Raw genomic sequence first — 18,756 nt, forward strand, 5'->3', positions numbered from 1 at the left:
ACTTTAAGGATTGGCATGCCACTTTTATGGTGTTCAACTCGTTTCAAAATGTTGAAGCGTAACTGATAAACGAACACAGCTCGTGGGAGGAGGCCAGCAGCAATGGCCATGGGAAGAATATGAAGAGGCAGCCGCTGCCACCACTGGTGCCAATCGGGAAAAGCGTCGGCTCATCCTCCACCCCAAGCTCAGCAGAGATGGCACTGGCAGGGGAAATAGGGACATTCCGGGATCAAATTGGAAGCCAATATGGCTTTTGTAATTCTGGGACTGTCCCTGGAAAATGGAGACACTTGGAGGGTATGCAATTGCACATGATCTACTAGAAATATAATTCAGGTAGGTAGCCATGTTGGTCTGATGCAGTCAATACACACACACACACACACACACACACACACACACTAGCACCTTGGAGACCAACAAAGTTTGTTCTTGGTATAAGCTTTTGTGTGCATGCACACTTCTTGGTGTAACTGAAGAAGTGTGCATGCACACAAAAGCTAATACCAGGGGTCAGCAAACTTTTTCAGCAGGGGGCCGGCCGGTCCACTGTCCCTCAGAACTTGTGGGGGGCCAGACTATATTTTGAAAAAAATATTGAACAAATTCCTATGCCCCACAAATGACCCAGTGATGCATTTCAGATGAAAGCACACATTCTACTCATTAAAAACACCAGGCAGGCCCCACAAATAACCCAGAGATGCATTTTAAATAAAAGAACACATTCAACTCATGTAAAAACATGCTGATTCCTGGACTGTCTGTGGGCCAGATTTAGAAGGCGATTGGGCCGGATCCGGCCCCCGGGCCTTAGTTTGCCTACCCATGGCTTATACTAAGAACAAACTTAGTTGGTTTCTAAGGTGCTACTGGACATTTTTTTTATTTTTTATATATATTTAGAAATAGAATGTTGATTTAAAGTCTGCTACCGTTGTCAGCCAAGTTTCCTCTCTCCAATGAACTATTATTTTTTATAAAAATAAAAGCTGCCTGGCAGCAGGCCTTCAAGGTCACAGCAGGCAGGAGGGGTCTTCCTCAGCTCTCCTATCTGAGTGCCTTTGAGACAAGAACAACTCTTAACTGGGATGTGCATTGAGCCGCAGGCATTTTGTTCATATATACAAACCAATGAATATTTGAATCACTTATTTCACCTTAGCCCTAGGTCAAAGGCCAGAGCTAGAACCCTTGAGGTCAGAAAAGCCTTGATACCATTGGGGTCGTGTGCCTGATTCTTGATGTAGAGTTTGTGACCTCTTGGCTTGAGAAACTGCTGATATTCAGGTTACTACCCTGAAAACTTCCACTGATGATTCAGAGGTGACCAATGTGTGTAGGCATTATGCCATCGAATGGATGGGGGAAAAGAGCAGGCAGGCTTGATGATTTATAAGAGTAAGAAATATATTTACTGAAGGTAAATATATTCCCACCTGAGAAAAACTGCAGCAGCTGCCTGAACTGACCTAATGTTTGTTCCAGCAGTAAAACGGATGTCCTGTCATCAGTTTAGTTATATCACAGCTTCAGCTGGAATGAAAGCAATGCTGTGGATGTGGTCATACCTTGGTTCGCAAATGGCTTAGTTGTTGAACAAATCGGCTTCCGAATGCCAAAAATCCAGAATTAAGTGTTCCGGCTTTCGAATGTTTTTTGGAAGCCAAACGTCCGACTCACCTTGGTTTTTGAATGCTTTGGGAGTCGAATGAATTAAGTTCAAGAACCAATGTACCACTCTGTAAGGGCATTTTGTGAATTTTGAGGGTGAAGAGGGAAGATGATACTCAAGCGTCAGACCAAATTGTTAAGTGACTTTCCTACCATCAACAAAAATTACTTCCACCCACTGTTCTTGTAAGCAGAGGGATGAACTGTGCTTTCTCCTGAAAGGTTTTCCTGACTGAAGATGCACTTTCCTATTCCCTACAAACAAATGGAAGTTTGCCCACACAGTTGAATGGAATGAATAAAAAAGGAGATGACACCAGGATAAAATACTTCAGACCATGTTGCCCTAAAGGACTGTGGTGGCAATTTGCCACAGAATACACCCCTAAGCAGTCTGGAGACCTTGGAGTTCTGCTGCCCCAAAGAATTGCCATATGGCCTATATAGTGCTAGTGCATGATGCAAAAATATTAATACTATAGATTTATTAGGTTCTTGCTTTAGAAAGGCCCACAGATATATTCATCCCAAACCCGAGTAAGGTAAAGGACTTAGCAAGCAGTTCAGCACATGAGGATAGATTATCTGTGGTCCAACTTTCAAAGGCAGGCTAGTAATTGCCATGCAAATGGTGTGCATTGCTAGGTCCCCCCAGACAATGAGGTTGTTTGTTTCAAGGAAACACCATGCCCCTTTCTTCCAGCGTGTTGTTTATTCCATGTTTAGTTCTGTTCCACGTTTCCCTCAGGAATGGGAAGCAGCCAACATTCTCATCACTCTGATGAAATTTTTTTTGGGGGGATAACTCTCAAGCTTAGTTAGGAGGCTGAGTCACGTGACTTGATTTCACCATTACCAAGGTTTTCAGGCTTTCTCTAGTTCATGGCAATAGAGCTGGCTGCAGGACTTACCATCTGTCATGGCATTTAAAATATAAAAATGGAATCAGGAGATAGTGCCAGCTTATTACAAAACTGATCCACCGTGTCAAAATGGAGGACATTAGCATGTTCTTTTAGCATCCTGCTGCCAGCGTCTGATGTCAGATTGCTAATCACTTGAAGTCATCTGTCCAAAACAAGCACTGCCAAATCCTTCTTCCAGGCCAGCAGCATCAAACAATGCTGTGAGGTTTACGATGAAATAAAGTGCCTTAACGGACGGTAAAAATCTGATCATTTAAACCCTCATTTAATTAAATGTCACCAGCCCTTGGTGTTTTATTTTTTAATAATCTGCCACAGTATTTATATCTCAATATATAACCAACTGCTTGGCCAAATTCGAACAGCCAGGAACATCATTTTACAGTGATTGAAACAGACACGTATATCTTCATTTCATTAAAATACCTCGTCAAAGTGTGTCTGGTCTGGGCATAACACTCTGGGCATGTCTAGAAGCAATGTCACATGAATTTAACTATAGGTATGTATAAACACACACACATAGTCATGCTGGTAGCTACATCTATGCATCTATGCATATGAACATGAATATGTACCATCTTAGTTAAACTGGAACGAAAACAATGGTGTGAATCCAGAATCTGGCTTTTCCCCAGTTTACTAATTAATTAAAAAAAGCAAAATCCCAGATGAGGACAGCAAATCGACACTGAACTGCCGATAGATACAAATTTGTTTCATTAATCAATGTCTTTGCTTTTTAACCGTCTAATCAACGAGTTTAAGTAAAGAATTTCAAATTGTTAAAATACCTCATTACACTATATGAAATTAAAATATCTCTCCAAACCACAGAAAAATAATCTTAAATGTGTTGCCTGAATCAAGATACGGGAATAAGTAGTTTGCAAGGCAGTGGGTGATATTCAACTAAGTTTTACTCAGAGCAGATGCATAAAAACAAATGGGTCTAACTTACTCACGTCCATTAATTTAATGGGTCTATTGTCAGTAAAACTTAGTTGAATACCACCCAAAATGTTGCCCTGAGCATGCACACCAACTTTATTTGCAAAGTCTTGGTGTTTAAGGAGATCCAGCATTATGTTACATTCTGAATTTTTCTTCCAGCTTTAAAACTGAGTGCAGAAACTGAGAAGCCAAATTAGTGGTGCAGCTAGGTGAAACTTCATTTACTTATGGGCAATAATGCTGATGCCCTAGAAATGGTTCATGGGCGACCTATGAGAATAATTAACAACCTAGAAAGTAGGTTCCAAATGAGCTCGGTTATACCATATTTTTAATGTGTGCTTTTAGGAGACAACTAAAATGTTAACACACAATCTGTTTATGTATATACCACTTTCCCATTATGGACAACTCCTTAGACCACAAAGACAATGGTAACTATTTCCCATGCGGTGCAGGGAACTGTTCAAGTGCTATTCTTATTTTAGATGAGGAGTGGGAAACTGGTGGCCCTTCAGACTACAGCTCCCCTCATCCCTGACCCCTGGCCACATTGGTTGAGGCTGATGGGAACTGGTGTCAAACAACATATTGTCAGAGTCATGGTCGGCAGAGGGGGAGGAAGAGGCAGAGGAAAACAGGAACTTGATTCTTTCACACAACGAAAGTGAGATAAGCCCCCCCCCCCGAGGAGGAGGAATTGGCTGTACCTGAATCTCCAAGAAGTAGGAGGCGGAGCAAGCAATTAGAACAAAGGAAGACCAACAGGAAGCAGGACGGGCCTGGTGTATATCTGGCCTTGGGAAGGGCTGGAAGCCAGTCGAGTCAACTGACGCTGACAGTGAGCAATGAGTTGTGGGAAGCTTGGATTGCTGTAAGCCTGTTATTGCTAATAAACCTCAACTTGTAAAACTGCCAGCGTTTTGTGTCTTGTGTGAGAGAAGTGCTAACCTGGTACATATGGAGGGCCAGAGGTTCTTCACCCCACCTTAGATCAAACATGAATCTCTTTGCATGAAGATGTCATGCCCAAAAGGAGAATGCTGACCACCTCCTGCCATGCATTGACTATTCCTACTTCCAATCTTGATGCTAATTTTATTAAGGAAAGCGATATTTTTTCCACTGCTTACCTGAACACATCCCTTGGAGAAGCTGCCTTGCTATGGTGGACATAGCAGATGGCCTGGCCTGCCACATCCATTTGGCTGAAACTTGTAATGGCAACTCCAGGATAGGTGACATACTCAAGTTGTCCATACTGAGGTGGGGAGGTTATCACATAGAGGATCTCCTCCGGCTTCTCAGTGCCATCGACTGCAAGGAGGATGTCAGTCGTCAAGTAGCCTCTGTCGCCCTTCATCACAGTGAGGGGCTTTGTGAAAACTGCAATGTTTCCTATAGGACACATGGAACATAAATATTAACAATATTTTTTGGTTTGGATTCTTACTAGGCTTCTGCTGGTGGGAGTGCTCCTTGAATGAAATTCCATTCACAAGATGTTCCCATGAGCAGAAAAGGAAGAATGTGACTTTTATTGATTAATCCTCCCCGTTGAAATGTATTCTGAAGGGTTGGGGGCCCCCTAGAATTCTGATGGAAATAGAAACAGGAGCATAAATTGCAGGTGTTCATTTATTTGCCCCATGACCAGAATGGAAATCAATCCACTGAATATGAAAGGTATTTGCTGCTATCAATATATAATTGATTAACTCCTCACCCCAAAATGCAGTGTGTTTCCTGTGCATTGAAATGAATGGTGTAAACTAATAATTAATTACAGTATGTAAAATTCTGCTACCGTAGACGATGAGATGAATAATGTAGTTTTGGTTTGAAGCTGAACTGCAGCAGAACAGAAACAGGACTGTTCGTGAAGAACATGGGTTGGAATGGAAATTGATGCCTTCTTACAACCTTGTTTGTAATAAGCGTAAAGTTTGTACAATACTTGTGATTGTATAGAATTAGACCACTGTGAATGTGTGAAGCTATCAAGGGCCTGCTTGGACCTAAATTCATACATACCCAGTGCCATTTTTCTGGAAAAAGAGGTGCTGGAATTCAGCGTGAACGCCACTCTTGTTCTCTTATAATAGCAACGGCACTTATCTGAGATCTGCGGGAATTGAGTTATGGCTGGAAAAAAGCCCTGTACATACCCATATACAAGATCAAGTATGAGCTGCTCCTTAGGGAAAAAAAATACTAGGAGGAATCTTGCCTTACATGTGAAGATTAGATATAGATATACCTTTTTCCAAGTCCTTTATGGTAATAGGGAAAACCACCTCTGGTGATCTATTGTCTCCATCCCACAGATGAAACACAAAACTGTCCTGCTCCTCTGAGCCAATTGTTCCGGTGTGTATGTATCTCACAGAGTTCATGTCTATGTCATTCTGAGTGCACTTCATCCCATTTTGGAGTGTCTCCCAGTCATGGCCTACCTAAAACAAACAAACAAACAAAACCCCTGTCACTAAACATAAGAAATACTATTTTAGGGATCAGCTGTGTGTAATGCTAGTGACGAGACCTTATAAGCCAGGGGTCAGGGACCAACAACACCTTGGCCTAATTTCATGCGAATGGCAAGGAAGAAAAACAAAGGGGAAGGGGAAGGGGTAGGTGTCCTGTCCACATTCAACTGTGACCCTGCTCACTTTTGGCTCTAACCCTGCCTAGCATTGATTCCAGCCCTACCCAGTGCCACATAAATTGCCCTTGAGGGGAAGCAGGATAAAAGACTTTCTGCCCCAGTTTATAAAGCATAGCCCAGGAGTAGCCAACTTGGTTGGCTAGACTACAACTCCCATCAGCCAGCACGGCCAGTGTTCAAGGATGATGGAAGCTGTAGTCCACAGTATCTGGAGTGCCCCTTACTGGCTATCCCTACTGTTGTCCTTAGCCACTGTAGAAAAGTAAAAAAAAGGTAAATGACCCCTGAACAGTTAAGTCCAGTCAAAGGCAACTATGGGGTTGCGGCGCTCATCTCGCTTTCAGGTCAAGGGAGCCTGTGTTTGTCCGCAGACAGCTTTCTGGGTCATGTGGCCAGCATGACTAAACTGCTGCTATTGCAGCGGGACACTGTGACGGAAACCAGAGCACACGGAAACGCCGTTTACCTTCCTGCCACAGCGGTACCTATTTATCTACTTGCACTGGTGTGCTTTCGAATTGCTAGGTAGGCAGGAGCTGGGACAGAGCAAAGGGAGCTCACCCCATTGCGGGGATTCGAAATACCAACCTTCTGATTAGCAAGCCCAAGAGGCTCAGTGGTTTAGACCATAGCACCACCCTCCACATAGCCATTGTGGCCTTGGTCAATTATATAGTTCTGAAAATATAATCAGGGATACATATTTGGCTCCTGCCAACCTAGTAGTTCGAAAGCATGTCAAAGTGCAAGTAGATAAATAGGTACCACTCCAGCGGGAAGGTAAACAATGTTTCCATGCGCTGCTCTGGTTCGCCAGAAGCAGCTTAGTCCTGCTGGCGACATGACCTGGAAGCTGTAAGTGAACAAACACCGGCTCCCTCGGCCAGTAAAGCGAGATGAGCGCCACAACCCCAGAGTCGTCCAAGACTGGACTTAATGGTGAGGGGTCCCTTTACCTTTACATATTTGGCACACACAGAATTAAAAAGAACAAGAGCCCTGGTGCGTGTTCTTCACACTTCCTATAATCAACTTCCTCTGAAACAACTCTGCTGGCAGAAGTTCCACTGATGTGAACAGAACATCCACTACTGGATTGTTCGAAGGATCAGAGTGGAAATTATCTTAGGCACTGCAATGTGTTTCAAGCCATGAGAGACTATTAAGAAACAGGAGGATTACACTGATTCCTATTCTAACCCAATAAGTCTGGGTTCTTCCTTTCCCCTCTCCCCCAAGCAATACTTTGTTTGGTTTTTGTAGAAATACAAAAACTGACCTTGAGCTGAAGATGTCCATTTTCTGGGACACTCTCAAATAAATAATAAATTTGTTCCCTTGGGGTGTCTTTATCTTCAGCTGACAGAACAGCACTAGAAATAATTTGGGCTTCGCCCATAGTCACCTCTATCTTACCCTTCCTGCAACAAACAAACAAAGGATCCATCATGTTATTTGTTGAAAAGGAGGATAATTACAGAAATAATGAGAGGAAGAATCACTCAGAGAACACACACACCCCACACAGATTTCAAGCAAGCAAGGCATCATTCTGTTAATACAAATGAAGAATGAGGTCTTCAAATACAGTACTGATATCCTAAATTATGGCCCAGTTCATACAATGACATGAGGAGTTAGGGATAGAGGAGAAATCCAATTGCATTTGAAGGTGAACTTACATAATTTGCCCTTTCCAGAGCAATACACAGACTGAAACACAGTCACCTTTCTAAATTTGCACTTCCCTGGTCACATGATGTGTAAAAAAATAATAATGCATATACAGCAGTAAAGTATGCTTGAAATGCATATATTGAGGTTGCTTTGCATAAAGTTATATATTAGGCAAAAATGCCTATATTGGGAGATGTTTGCACTAAAATGGAAAATGGAAAAAACACAAATTTGCCTGGAAATGTGGAGAACTCAACTTTAAATGAGAAACTGATAGAAACTGAAATGGTCAGAGTAACCCAGATAGAAAACTACAGTGGAGAAAAGGTCTGAGTCAAAGTTTGGAATGACCACCAGAGGGTGCAAACATTGTAAACTCATTGCCTTTGATTTGTATACAATATATGTATATGCGTGCGTTATTTTGTACATACAAGCTGTGTATCTCTGTCTGTAGGTACCTCGGATTCAGATTTGGCTACATTGCTCTCTCTGCTCATAACAGAATGTCCTTCACCAAGGATTGTTTTTGTGGAGCGCTGTTGGCATTAGTCTGTGGTTATTTACAAGAGATGAGCTCTATTAATCACTAATTTGCTGTTGTGATCACTGCTGAATCACTTTGTCAGAACACATGCACCAAATTGGAACATGAACATGTGGCTTACTTGCTCAGCACTGGTTTCTCGTCATTAACTGGAATGACCTCTACCGAAATGGTTTTTGACACTTTATGTTTCCCATCTGATAGCTGGATTGAAAAGCCATCCGCTAGGCTGTCGGAGTCATCATGCATATACATCAGCCTCATTCCTGGAAGGTGGGATGAAGGGGACAGTAACAAGAGAGAGGGAGAGGAGAGAAGGAGAGGGGGGAGGAAAATTAATCGGTTTCCCTCAAAATCTCTTTCACATCATTTCCCACTGTTTCCATCCTGCTCCCCGCCCCCCACAAGTCTGCTGGTCACAGCCAGCTTGCTTCAACTAGCATGGGACAAGCCTTGAATACAGCAGCTGTTCATTAATCCATCAGCACACCATTGACTCAAAAACACATATCACGGCCTGCTTAACTAATAATGCTCCTTTGAAAACAATCTGCTTTTTTAAAGAGAGAGAGAGAAGAATGTATCTGTTTTGTCATTCATCCATCCCTGTAAAATTTAAAAAATGTTCACCTTCCCTTTTGAGCACAATTAGAAACCATATTTCAACAACTCTAGTGTGATTTGATAAAAATGTTGGGAGGTGCCCCACTGTGGCCCTTCCCAGTTAGCCAATGCAGTATGGAAAGAAACCAAAGGGGTTCCCACACACCAAAAGGACTGTGGTGTAAACCACTGAGCCTCTTGGGCTTGCCGATCCAAAGTTTGGCGGTTCAAATCTACATAACAGGGTGAGCTCCCATTGCTCTGTCCCAGCTCCTGCCAACCTAGCAGTTCGACAGCACACCAGTGCAAGTAGATAAATAGGTATTGCTGTGGCAGGAAGGTAAATGGCGTTTCCATGCGCTCTGGCTTCCGTCACAGTGTCCTGTTGTGCCAGAAGTGGTTTAGTCATGCTGGCCACATGACCCAGAAAAGCTGTCTGTGGACAAATGCCAGCTCCCTTGGCCTGAAAGCGAGATGAGCGCTGCAACCCCATAGTTGCCTTTGACTGGAATTTACCATCCAGGGGCCCTTTACCTTTTTTTTCTTTTACCTTAATTTGGAGGAAGCTTCGTTGAACTCAGTGGACCTGACTTTAGAACACAAGTTGTGAAGCTCTGGCACACAAACCTTTCTGAAGATGCAATGACTTGGGTTGGAGATTGGGGAGGGGGGCTGACATTGTGTGTGATGCATGGACGGCAGATGTGATGCCATTGTGTGATAGCTTGGCCTCCGTGGCTGGTGGCTCGTCTGCCTTCTGCTCCTCCTGCCACCATCATGGGCTGGGGGCTGCTTCCCCTCTGTGTTAAAAGGAGGAGGAAGAGGATCCATCGTGTCCCTGGCATCACACACAACGGTGTTGCATCTGGGCATCACATCCGACTTCGTGATGTCACATCCAACCCCCAGATGAACATTGCGACAGCTCAGCTAACAAATGTTGGGGTGCTCAAAGGGGTCCAGCCTCTAGAAGTCAGTGCCCTGTCTTCCTTTCTGGCTCTTGTGACTCCCCAGCATAGTCTCTGCCTGCTTTCGCTATGCCAAGCATTATTTTATAAATCAGGCTCTGCTTTACAAAGAAATGTTGAAGGTTTGTTGATTGATGGTTTCATTGAGCAGTCTTGGTCTTTCGACAACTCCTCTTCTCACAACCAAAAGCAGAGGGCCTTCCTCTGCACAGCCAACTCAGGCTGCATCTAGCAATTCTTTCATATTATTACAACCCGCCTTCAGCCACCTATTCCAAACTAACTCCCAGTATCTGTAGCCTTGCAAGAAAAGTCCTCCAGCTCCCTTGATCCGTTTGGTTGCAGAAAGACCTGAATGCCATTCACAGTGTAGTTTTATGCAAGTCTGCTGAAATGTGAGACTCGCTGAGTTTGAGGGCCATATTCCCACCGAATTTACTGTATTTTACTCTGAGTAAACATATGATTGAACTGTTTTCATATCTTAAACAGATTTGTAGCCTGATCCTATCAAGCATCCTTTATTCAGTAAAAGAAAAGAAAAAATCCTAGCAAATTAAATGAAACTTATTCCCATGCAAATGTGCATAGTACTGTAGTTTAAATATGATTTTCTCAGAGAGAGGCTGTGTACACATTGCCAACCTAAAATACAGCTTTTCCTCAATCCGGTTCAAAGCTGGTTTGGAGACAAATGTATCAAAACACAGCATTTCAAAAAATAAAATAAAATAAAATAAAATAAAATAATTTAAAAAACAAAAAACAAAAAAACACAACATTTCATAAGAAATGACAGTATAAATAGGAAATGTATTAACTATATGTACAGGAAAAGTACAGGGCTAACATGTGTACATCACTTCCCAAACAGTGGGAGTACACTGGGTGCAGGGTAGATGTGTACACAACCATAGATATATAAAAGACAACCTTTGAATCAGGTGCAGAAATAAAACATGAATATTTCTTATTATCCCACCATCTGGCTGTAACTGTTCTGAAGGACAAACAGGCTGGGAGAGCGTTTACCATTTTTCAAAAGCTCCATGGAAAACCCATGCACAGGAAGTTCGTGGTGCTGGTGACTGTCGGTCACATGTTTATAGCGGATGATGTCATTGCCATGATTCCCATTAACAAGGAGGCCGTGCTGGGGTTGGCGGAGGACAGTAAAGATCAGGGGATCTTGAGGTATGTCCAGATCAACAGCACTGATTACAGATGGATCCAGTTCCTTCATCTGGCCCTCCGGCACCTGAATGGTCAAAGGAAGGCAAGTCAGAAATCTTTTGCAGAACGAGGGAATAATAAGACATGGAATTTGTAAGCCTGCTGATGCTCATCTAGTCTGTTCCAATAAGCCATCATTAAATTTTGCTGGTCCACTTGATCTTAGGTTAAGGTGTATCTCAAAGCATGCATCTCAAAGGTCCCAGGCTCAATCCCTATCTTCTCCATGTAAGGCTGGGAGAGACCTCTGTCTGAAACCATGGAGAGTGGCTACCATTCATTGCAGACAATTATTGGATGAATTGTTGGAGGAAATGTGGAGTGATGGGAACGTACAGTCATATGTGGTGGGATTGTCCGTTGGTTAATGAATTCTGGAAACAGACTGGTATAGAAATATCAGGAATTGTGGGTAGGAAGGTGGAAATATCTAAATTAATGGTTCTTATTAGCCTGAGTAGCACTGAGTTAGAAACAAAAGAAGAATGTAAATGGGTAAAACTGATGGTAATTGCAGCCAGACAGGTTATAGCGAGTTAATTGGAAAAACGCAGAAGAGCTAGGGGTGAACCAATGGAGGAAAAGACTGAAAAATATTATAATCTTAGAATATCTGTGAAGATACATAAAATGAAAGGGTTTAAGGTCAGTGAGAAGAAGGAGGATTGGTTTGAGAAGATATTGAATTATCTGGGTAGGTTTGAACACTTTGGGGCAATTAAAATGTTAAAAGTTAAATAAACCTTGTGGAGGGAGGAGTGTTAATGTATATAGAATTGTACATATGGTTGATTTGAATATGTTATTATTGATTATGTATACCCAATGTATCAGCCCCCTGGGGGGTTTCACTGTTTGTGTTTTGGTTGTTGGTAATATATATATGTATATATATGCAAAATAGTCTGCCTGGACATATGTTCCTAACTCTACTGCCCAGCTCCAACCACCATTCCTCTAAAAATGTTGTGCAAACAAATGCAAATAAATGGTGGAACTGTAAGGTAGTAAAAGGATTTTGGGAAATGAAATATAATGAGTTGAAAAGAATGTTTAAAATAACCTTTGTTAAAAAGCCTGAAGCCTTCCTTTCAGGAATTCTAGGTGCTGAAATCCCAAAGGAGCAGAAAAGGCTATTTATGTATGCAACCACGGCTATGTGGATGTTATTGGCCCAGAGATGGAAAGAAGATAAAGTTTCTACCAGAGCAGAATGGCAGGTGAAGTTAATGGACTATGCTGAAATGGCTAAAAAGACTGGAAGAGTCAGAAGGAAGACCAATATTTTAATAAGGAATGGGGAAAATGTATAACTTATCTTAAAGACCATTGTAAACAGTTAAAAATCATTAGTAGGATTGGAGTATCACTTGTAGTTTAAGGGTGAATTCTGGACATAATGGAAGAGGTAAAGTGTTTGGATTATCATAAAAGATGTGGGAGGAATTGATTAATAATAGGACTCACAAAGGGGAGGATGAAAGTCCAAGAGATTCCTTGAAAACTTGTTTTTATTATTTATGTTTGTTATATTTCTCTAAAATTGCAAGTTGAAAAACGAAATAAATAAATTTATTTTTTAAAAAAAACAAATGCAAATAAAAAACATGTGAGCCAAGGGATAGGAGATTGGGCAGCAAAAGAAAATGGGGCAAAGAGGTAGAAAGAGCATCCAGGTGATGTTTAGGGACCAGGACAGGTAGCAAGGAGCAGAAGAGCTAAGTGATGGATAGCGACTATGAAGAATAGGGAAGCTGAGTCTTGAACCAGAATAAATCCAGAGCAAGCTTGGAGAAAACTGTGACCCTCCAGGTGTTGTTGGGCTACAACTTCCATTAGCGATGCTATCTGGGGCTGAGGGAAGTTGGAGGCTTCCCATGCCTGGCGTAGAGGATAGAGAGGCAGATGTGGGTTGATGAGGGCTGCAAGGAAACCAGAAACTCAAAGTAAAACATCTTGAATCATGCATAGTGCACTGGTTTACTTGGGGTTGACTGGATACCCAGGCATAAAAGATGGTGTTCCCAGAGGATGGTCTGAAGGCACATGAGGCCACCACCTTGCCAAAGCTAAGAAGCTCTTGATCTGATCAGTGCCCAAATAGCTGATCTCCTGGGAATCACATGATGGACTTCATGATGGAAAAAAGGCAGGATATAAATGCAAGGAAATAAATAAATGGAATATGCTGGAAGAGTTGTATGGGGAGGAAGCAAAAGTAAAGACCAGCTATGTTGTCTTTGAGAAAGGAACAACCAGAGGAACATACTATATTTCAGTCCTTACTGTAATATTCCTTGCTTCAAATTCTGGCACTTCATCATTCGTCGGGTTGATCAATACATAAAACGGTGTCTCCATCGAACGATGCTTCCCGTCAGTGGCATAAACCATAAACTGGTCTGCGGTTGGTTCTATTCTCCTGTGCCTGCTCTGGACATAGTTTATGTGCAGACCCTTTATGTTTTTCAGCTGAAATGAGGCTAGATGAAAGAAATGCAAGTTAATACTGGATATGCATCTTCTCCTGTCCTCTTTGAAATAACCTTGCCATTCCCTAACATGTACACTCGTTCGGGCTACAGGTGTTTGTAGAAAAGAGGAGGGAGATGCTCTAAAATGCTTCTGTGGGTGATATTTACACAAAATGTGTTCTGAGACCTGGGGTGGAGCAAACCCCTCAAAACTTTGGGACAGTTTTAACATCCAGTGGCTGTGGGAAACCAACTAGAAGGGGCTCCCAATTCAGGGGTCCCCAGATTTTGTTTTTGTTTTACCCCACTATTCAGCAGTAGTCCCAAACTCGCCAACAAAGCCTCACAAAGCAGTTTACATGAAAACAATAACCATAAATTAAAACTGCATAATAGGAAAGCAAAGGCAACTTATAATGAAAAAAGCATTTTGAAAAGGCAGCGGATAGATTAAGAGGCCCAGGAGATGCTGTGTGGCCACAGAGAGAAATGTTGGTGGCTGCCTCACTGAGACTCATTCAGATTCAAAAACTCCCCAGCAAGAGTTTTTTTCACTATTCCAGGCAAGATTGGTTCCAAGTTTAATAGACGATGCTCAATATAAAGCCTTCTGATGCTCCCCCATTGCACCATGCAGGGCCGGATTTAGGTTTGATGAGGCCCTAAGCTACTGAAGGTAATGGGGCCCTTTATATGTCCAGCTGTCCTTTGCCAACAACAAATTGTCCCTGTTTTTTGTGTTGAATATATGCTATATGGCAATTTATGGTCCTAATAGGTATCTAAAGCCATTTGCGCATGTTGCCATTCAACCAGTCCATGCGGAATGTAGGCACCCTATATATAGAAATGAGCAAACCAGTGATATTTTAGGGAGCAGGCTAGCAGGTGGGGACCATGACTTACATCATAGGAGCCTACACAACACAAAACACTGCTGCTGTATGTAGGTTTTATTTTATTTGCTTTTTATCTTATATTTTGGAAATGTACATCCAGGTGTTTTTTTCCTTTAATTTTTTTTGAGCCCCCCAAGAGAGTGGGGCCCTAAGCTGTAGCTTGTTTAGCTTATACCTAAATCCGGCACTGACACCATGCAACACAGCCCCTTCCTCCATATATTTCCAGCAAGTACAGAAATGAGGGACAGACGTACCGATGAAGGCAGACAATGACAAAGGAGGGTTAACTTGTAATTACCCACATTGTCCTGAAGAGACTTAGCATCACTCTCTTCATCACAATGGCATCCACCTGGCATTCATTGGAAAACCAGAAGAGGTGGGGGCTTAAGGCAGCAGCATTGCAGTGGTGGAGTGGCTCAGCTAGTAGAGCATGAGACCCATAATCTTAGAGTTGTGGGTTCGAGCCCCACTTTGGGCAAAAGATTCCTGCATTTCAGGGCTGCGGACTAGATCAGTGTTCCCCAAACTTGAGTCTCTGTTTTTTGGGACTACAATTCCCATCATCCCTAAGTAGCAGGGCCAGTGGTCACGAATGATGGAAACTGTAGTCCAAAAACAGCTGGAGCCCCAAGATTGGGAAACACCGGGCTAGATTATCCTAGTGGTCCCTTCCAACTCTACAATTCTTTTGATTCTTCACTGGTAATGGCTTCTGCATACATTTGACCACAGGAAGGCAAAATGGACTGCAGAGGTGTTGGCAATGTGCCTAGATTTAAATACAAGTTGCCTTTCCCTGTAGCACACATACCTATGCTTATTCCCACATTGCTTTTCTCAAAGCCAGGGGAAGGCAATATATTCTCTATGTACCCAAATTGGGGAGGAGAAGCTAAAACAAGCTGCAAGTCATCTGCTTTCGTGTCAGGATCAGCGGCAGACAAGTGGTTAATTGTAATGGCAGCCGAGGTGCCCTCGTCCACAACAAACATGGCACCTGCAAAGAAATGATATAGTGATAAGTACTAGTCACAGGTAGGTAGCTGTGTAGGTCTGCTGTAGCCGAAACAAAATAAAAAAAATCCTTCCAGTAGCACCTTAAAAGGTAAAGGTAAAGGACCCCTGACCATACGGTCCAGTCGTGACCGACTCTGGGGTTGTGTGCTCATCTCGCTCAAGAGGCCGGGAGCCAGCGCTTGTCCGCAGACAGCTTCCGGATCACGTGGCCAGCGTGACTAAGCAGCTACTGTCGAAGCAGAGCAGCACACGGAAACGCCGTTTACCTTCCTGCCGGAGAGCGGTCCCTATTTATCTACTTGCACTTTGAGGTGCTTTCGAACTGCTAGGTGGGCAGGAGCTGGGACTGAGCAACGGGAGCTCACCCTGTCACGGGGATTCGAACCGCCGACCATCCGATTGGCAAGTCCTAGGTGCAGTGGTTTAGCCCACAGCGCCACCTGCGTCCCTTAGCAGCACCTTAGAGACCAACTAAGTTTGTTATTGGTATGAGCTTTTGTGTGCATGCACACTTCTTCAGTGATAAGCACTGTGTGACTTAAGGAGCCGGAATTGCAAAGCTAAAGAAATGTCTCAGATAACTGGTGGTGAAAGCCATCTGCTTGATAGCAACGTTTTCCAGTCGTGCCGTACCAATGACTCTTCATCCTCACCAATTGAATGAGGAGGGAGAAAGGGGGGAGGGACCACACTTGCAAAACAATTCTGCTGATAAGCTATTCAGTATGGTTTATGCAGTGCTCAAGATCGGTTGTTACCTCTGTTTGTCACAGCATTAATTGCCTGAGAGCTGTTATGAATTGCTCATAATGAACCATTTTTCATGCATCAGTGCTTAATTTCCCTGCTGGGACAATCCTTCATTTCCAGAACATTGCTTAGGTGATAGGCTGCAAATCACAAAGTTACTCATACATACCTCATTGAAAAGTAGTGGACATGCACACATTACTGGCAAAAGAGCTGCCTTTCGTATAACGCCACTCAGTTATAAAAAATAAACAACTATTGAAATTGTCTCAGAGAATCGATGCAGTGTCTGGTCTAGGCATGTAGGACTCATTTAGGTTATGTGGTATTTTTTCCATGGAAATCCCTTACTTCAACATTTTTAAGCTAAGCATGCATGGAACAACCGTCTTAAAGCGTTTTAAAAGAAAGAAAGAGATGGAAAGAAGATTCTGTACCAACCAAGGAGGAGTGGCAGATTAAATTAATGGACTATGCTGAAATGGTAAAACTTACTGGAGCAATAAGAAACCAAGAAGAAAAAAACTTTATTAAAGAATGGGGGAAATTTGTGGAATATTTGAAAAGTTATTGTATACATTTAAGTTCATTGGCAGGATTAATTTAAAACCAAGCAGTTAAAATTAATGTTAAAGGAAAAGTAGGGAATAATTAATAATTAGAATAATGAGGAAAATGCATTGCGATGAATTAAAAAATATAAGAAACCACAAAGTGGTGGGGTAAATATACATATGTCTATTGGGGAAATATTGGATTTGTATGTTTGTAAAAAAGTTTAAAAAACTGAAAAACATTTTTTTAATATATAAAAAATCTTTGTACAGTGGCTTGAAAACCTTAAGTGCTTTGTAAATAAATTAGCATAGACAGTTCAGCATTGTCCTAACATGTCCTGAATTATAATCTTAAATTCTCAACAAGCCAGCTGGGCATACAAAAAATAAAATAAAAAAATGTAAAGATGTTTTACCAGTAACAATGGATGGTGGTTGGTTGTCTATAGGAAATATTGTGATGTTAATATCATATACTGGAAAAGATTTATGAAGCGGAACAGGAGGAAAAGGAGATTCATCATAACAACACTCATTTGTTGGGCCAATTTCATCATCCGATACAACAAAGGTAAGGATATCAAATAAAGGGGTGAAGCCAATCTCTCCACCTGGGGAAAACAAAGAAAGAAACAACAAGAGATAAAACAGGATATTTTTGCAATGCAAGCAACATTTGTTTAAAATGCCGAGGTGCAAAATATTTTCAGCCATAGTCATGAAGAAGAAACGAGAAGAATGGGAGGACTTTCTGAAATTACTCAATTATGGTAACTTATTCCCTCCAACAATGATGGCTAAACTGTGGTGCTCCAGATTTTGTTGGACCCCAGCTCCCATCCACCATGATCAACACAGCCAACGGTCAGGAAGATGGAAGTTGTAGACCAGAAATAACTGGAAAGTCACAGGTTCCCCATCCTTGTCTTGCAAGGAACAATAACAAAGACATCCACATGGCTGTATAGACATCTTTTCTGTATCATGCAAATAAGATAAAAAGACTACCCCCAGGAAAAAATGTTAATCTAATGATCTAGAAATCAATACATATGTCTATCACTTAAGAGATAAGCCATATATATAGGAATTATTAATGTTAAAGCAATTCTATGTTCATGTTTCTGTATTTTCCCCAATAACCATTTTGGAAACAATTGACAAGGATTATGAAGTCCCATTGTACGGAAGTGAGAGCTGGACCATAAAGAAGGCTGATCGCCAAAGAATTGATGCTTTTGAATTATGGTGCTGGAGGAGACTCTTGAGAATCCCATGGACTGCAAGAAGATCAAACACGTCCATTTTTAAGGAAATCAGCCCTGAGTGCTCACTGGAAGGACAGATCCTGAAGCTGAGGCTCCAATACTTTGGCCACCTCATGAGAAGAGAAGACTCCTGGAAAAGATCCTGATGTTGGGAAAGATGGAGGGCACAAGGAGAAGGGGACGACAGAAGACGAGATGGTTGGATAGTGTTCTCGAAGCTACCAGCATGAGTTTGACTAAACTGCGGGAGGCAGTGGAAGACAGGAGTGCCTGGCATGCTCTGGTCCATGGGGTCACGAAGAGTCGGACACGACTAAATGACTAAACAACAACAGCAACAACATGAAGTCCCATTGCTTAAAATTGGTATGTTCCAATCTCTTTTACAGAAATAAATGAAACTGATAAGCACTTACAATTGGCTTGGCTATAGCCAGTATTTTTTTATTTCTAAGATATGAACCAAAAGATTTTAATTTCCAAGGAACATCCATTATTATTCAATAAGGATTGGGTCCAGAGATCAACATGC

At 42.1% G+C, this 18,756-nt stretch overlaps 1 protein-coding gene across 5 annotated transcripts in view; it reads right to left on the minus strand.

Moving 5' to 3' along the window:
- The window catches only part of FREM1 (FRAS1 related extracellular matrix 1), a gene marked incomplete at its 5' end in the record, with an annotated part of 715,053 nt that overhangs the window by 27,019 nt on the left and 669,278 nt on the right, over positions 1-18,756 (minus strand). For 4 of the 5 annotated variants that reach the window (XM_080987621.1, XM_080987620.1, XM_080987622.1 and 1 more), the window contains 8 exons: positions 4,691-4,955; positions 5,818-6,013; positions 7,505-7,646; positions 8,571-8,715; positions 11,053-11,278; positions 13,540-13,736; positions 15,444-15,629; positions 17,373-17,567. In XM_080987621.1, the coding sequence (XP_080843747.1) occupies positions 4,691-4,955; positions 5,818-6,013; positions 7,505-7,646; positions 8,571-8,715; positions 11,053-11,278; positions 13,540-13,736; positions 15,444-15,629; positions 17,373-17,567 (1,552 nt within the window). Of the gene's footprint in view, positions 1-4,690; positions 4,956-5,817; positions 6,014-7,504; positions 7,647-8,570; positions 8,716-11,052; positions 11,279-13,539; positions 13,737-15,443; positions 15,630-17,372; positions 17,568-18,756 lie in introns of those variants that run through there. The other variant, XR_013980930.1, reaches the window with a different exon arrangement.

The sequence above is a fragment of the Podarcis pityusensis genome (genome assembly GCF_964106645.2).
Source record: "Podarcis pityusensis genome assembly, chromosome: 17".
NCBI lineage: Eukaryota > Metazoa > Chordata > Lepidosauria > Squamata > Lacertidae > Podarcis > Podarcis pityusensis.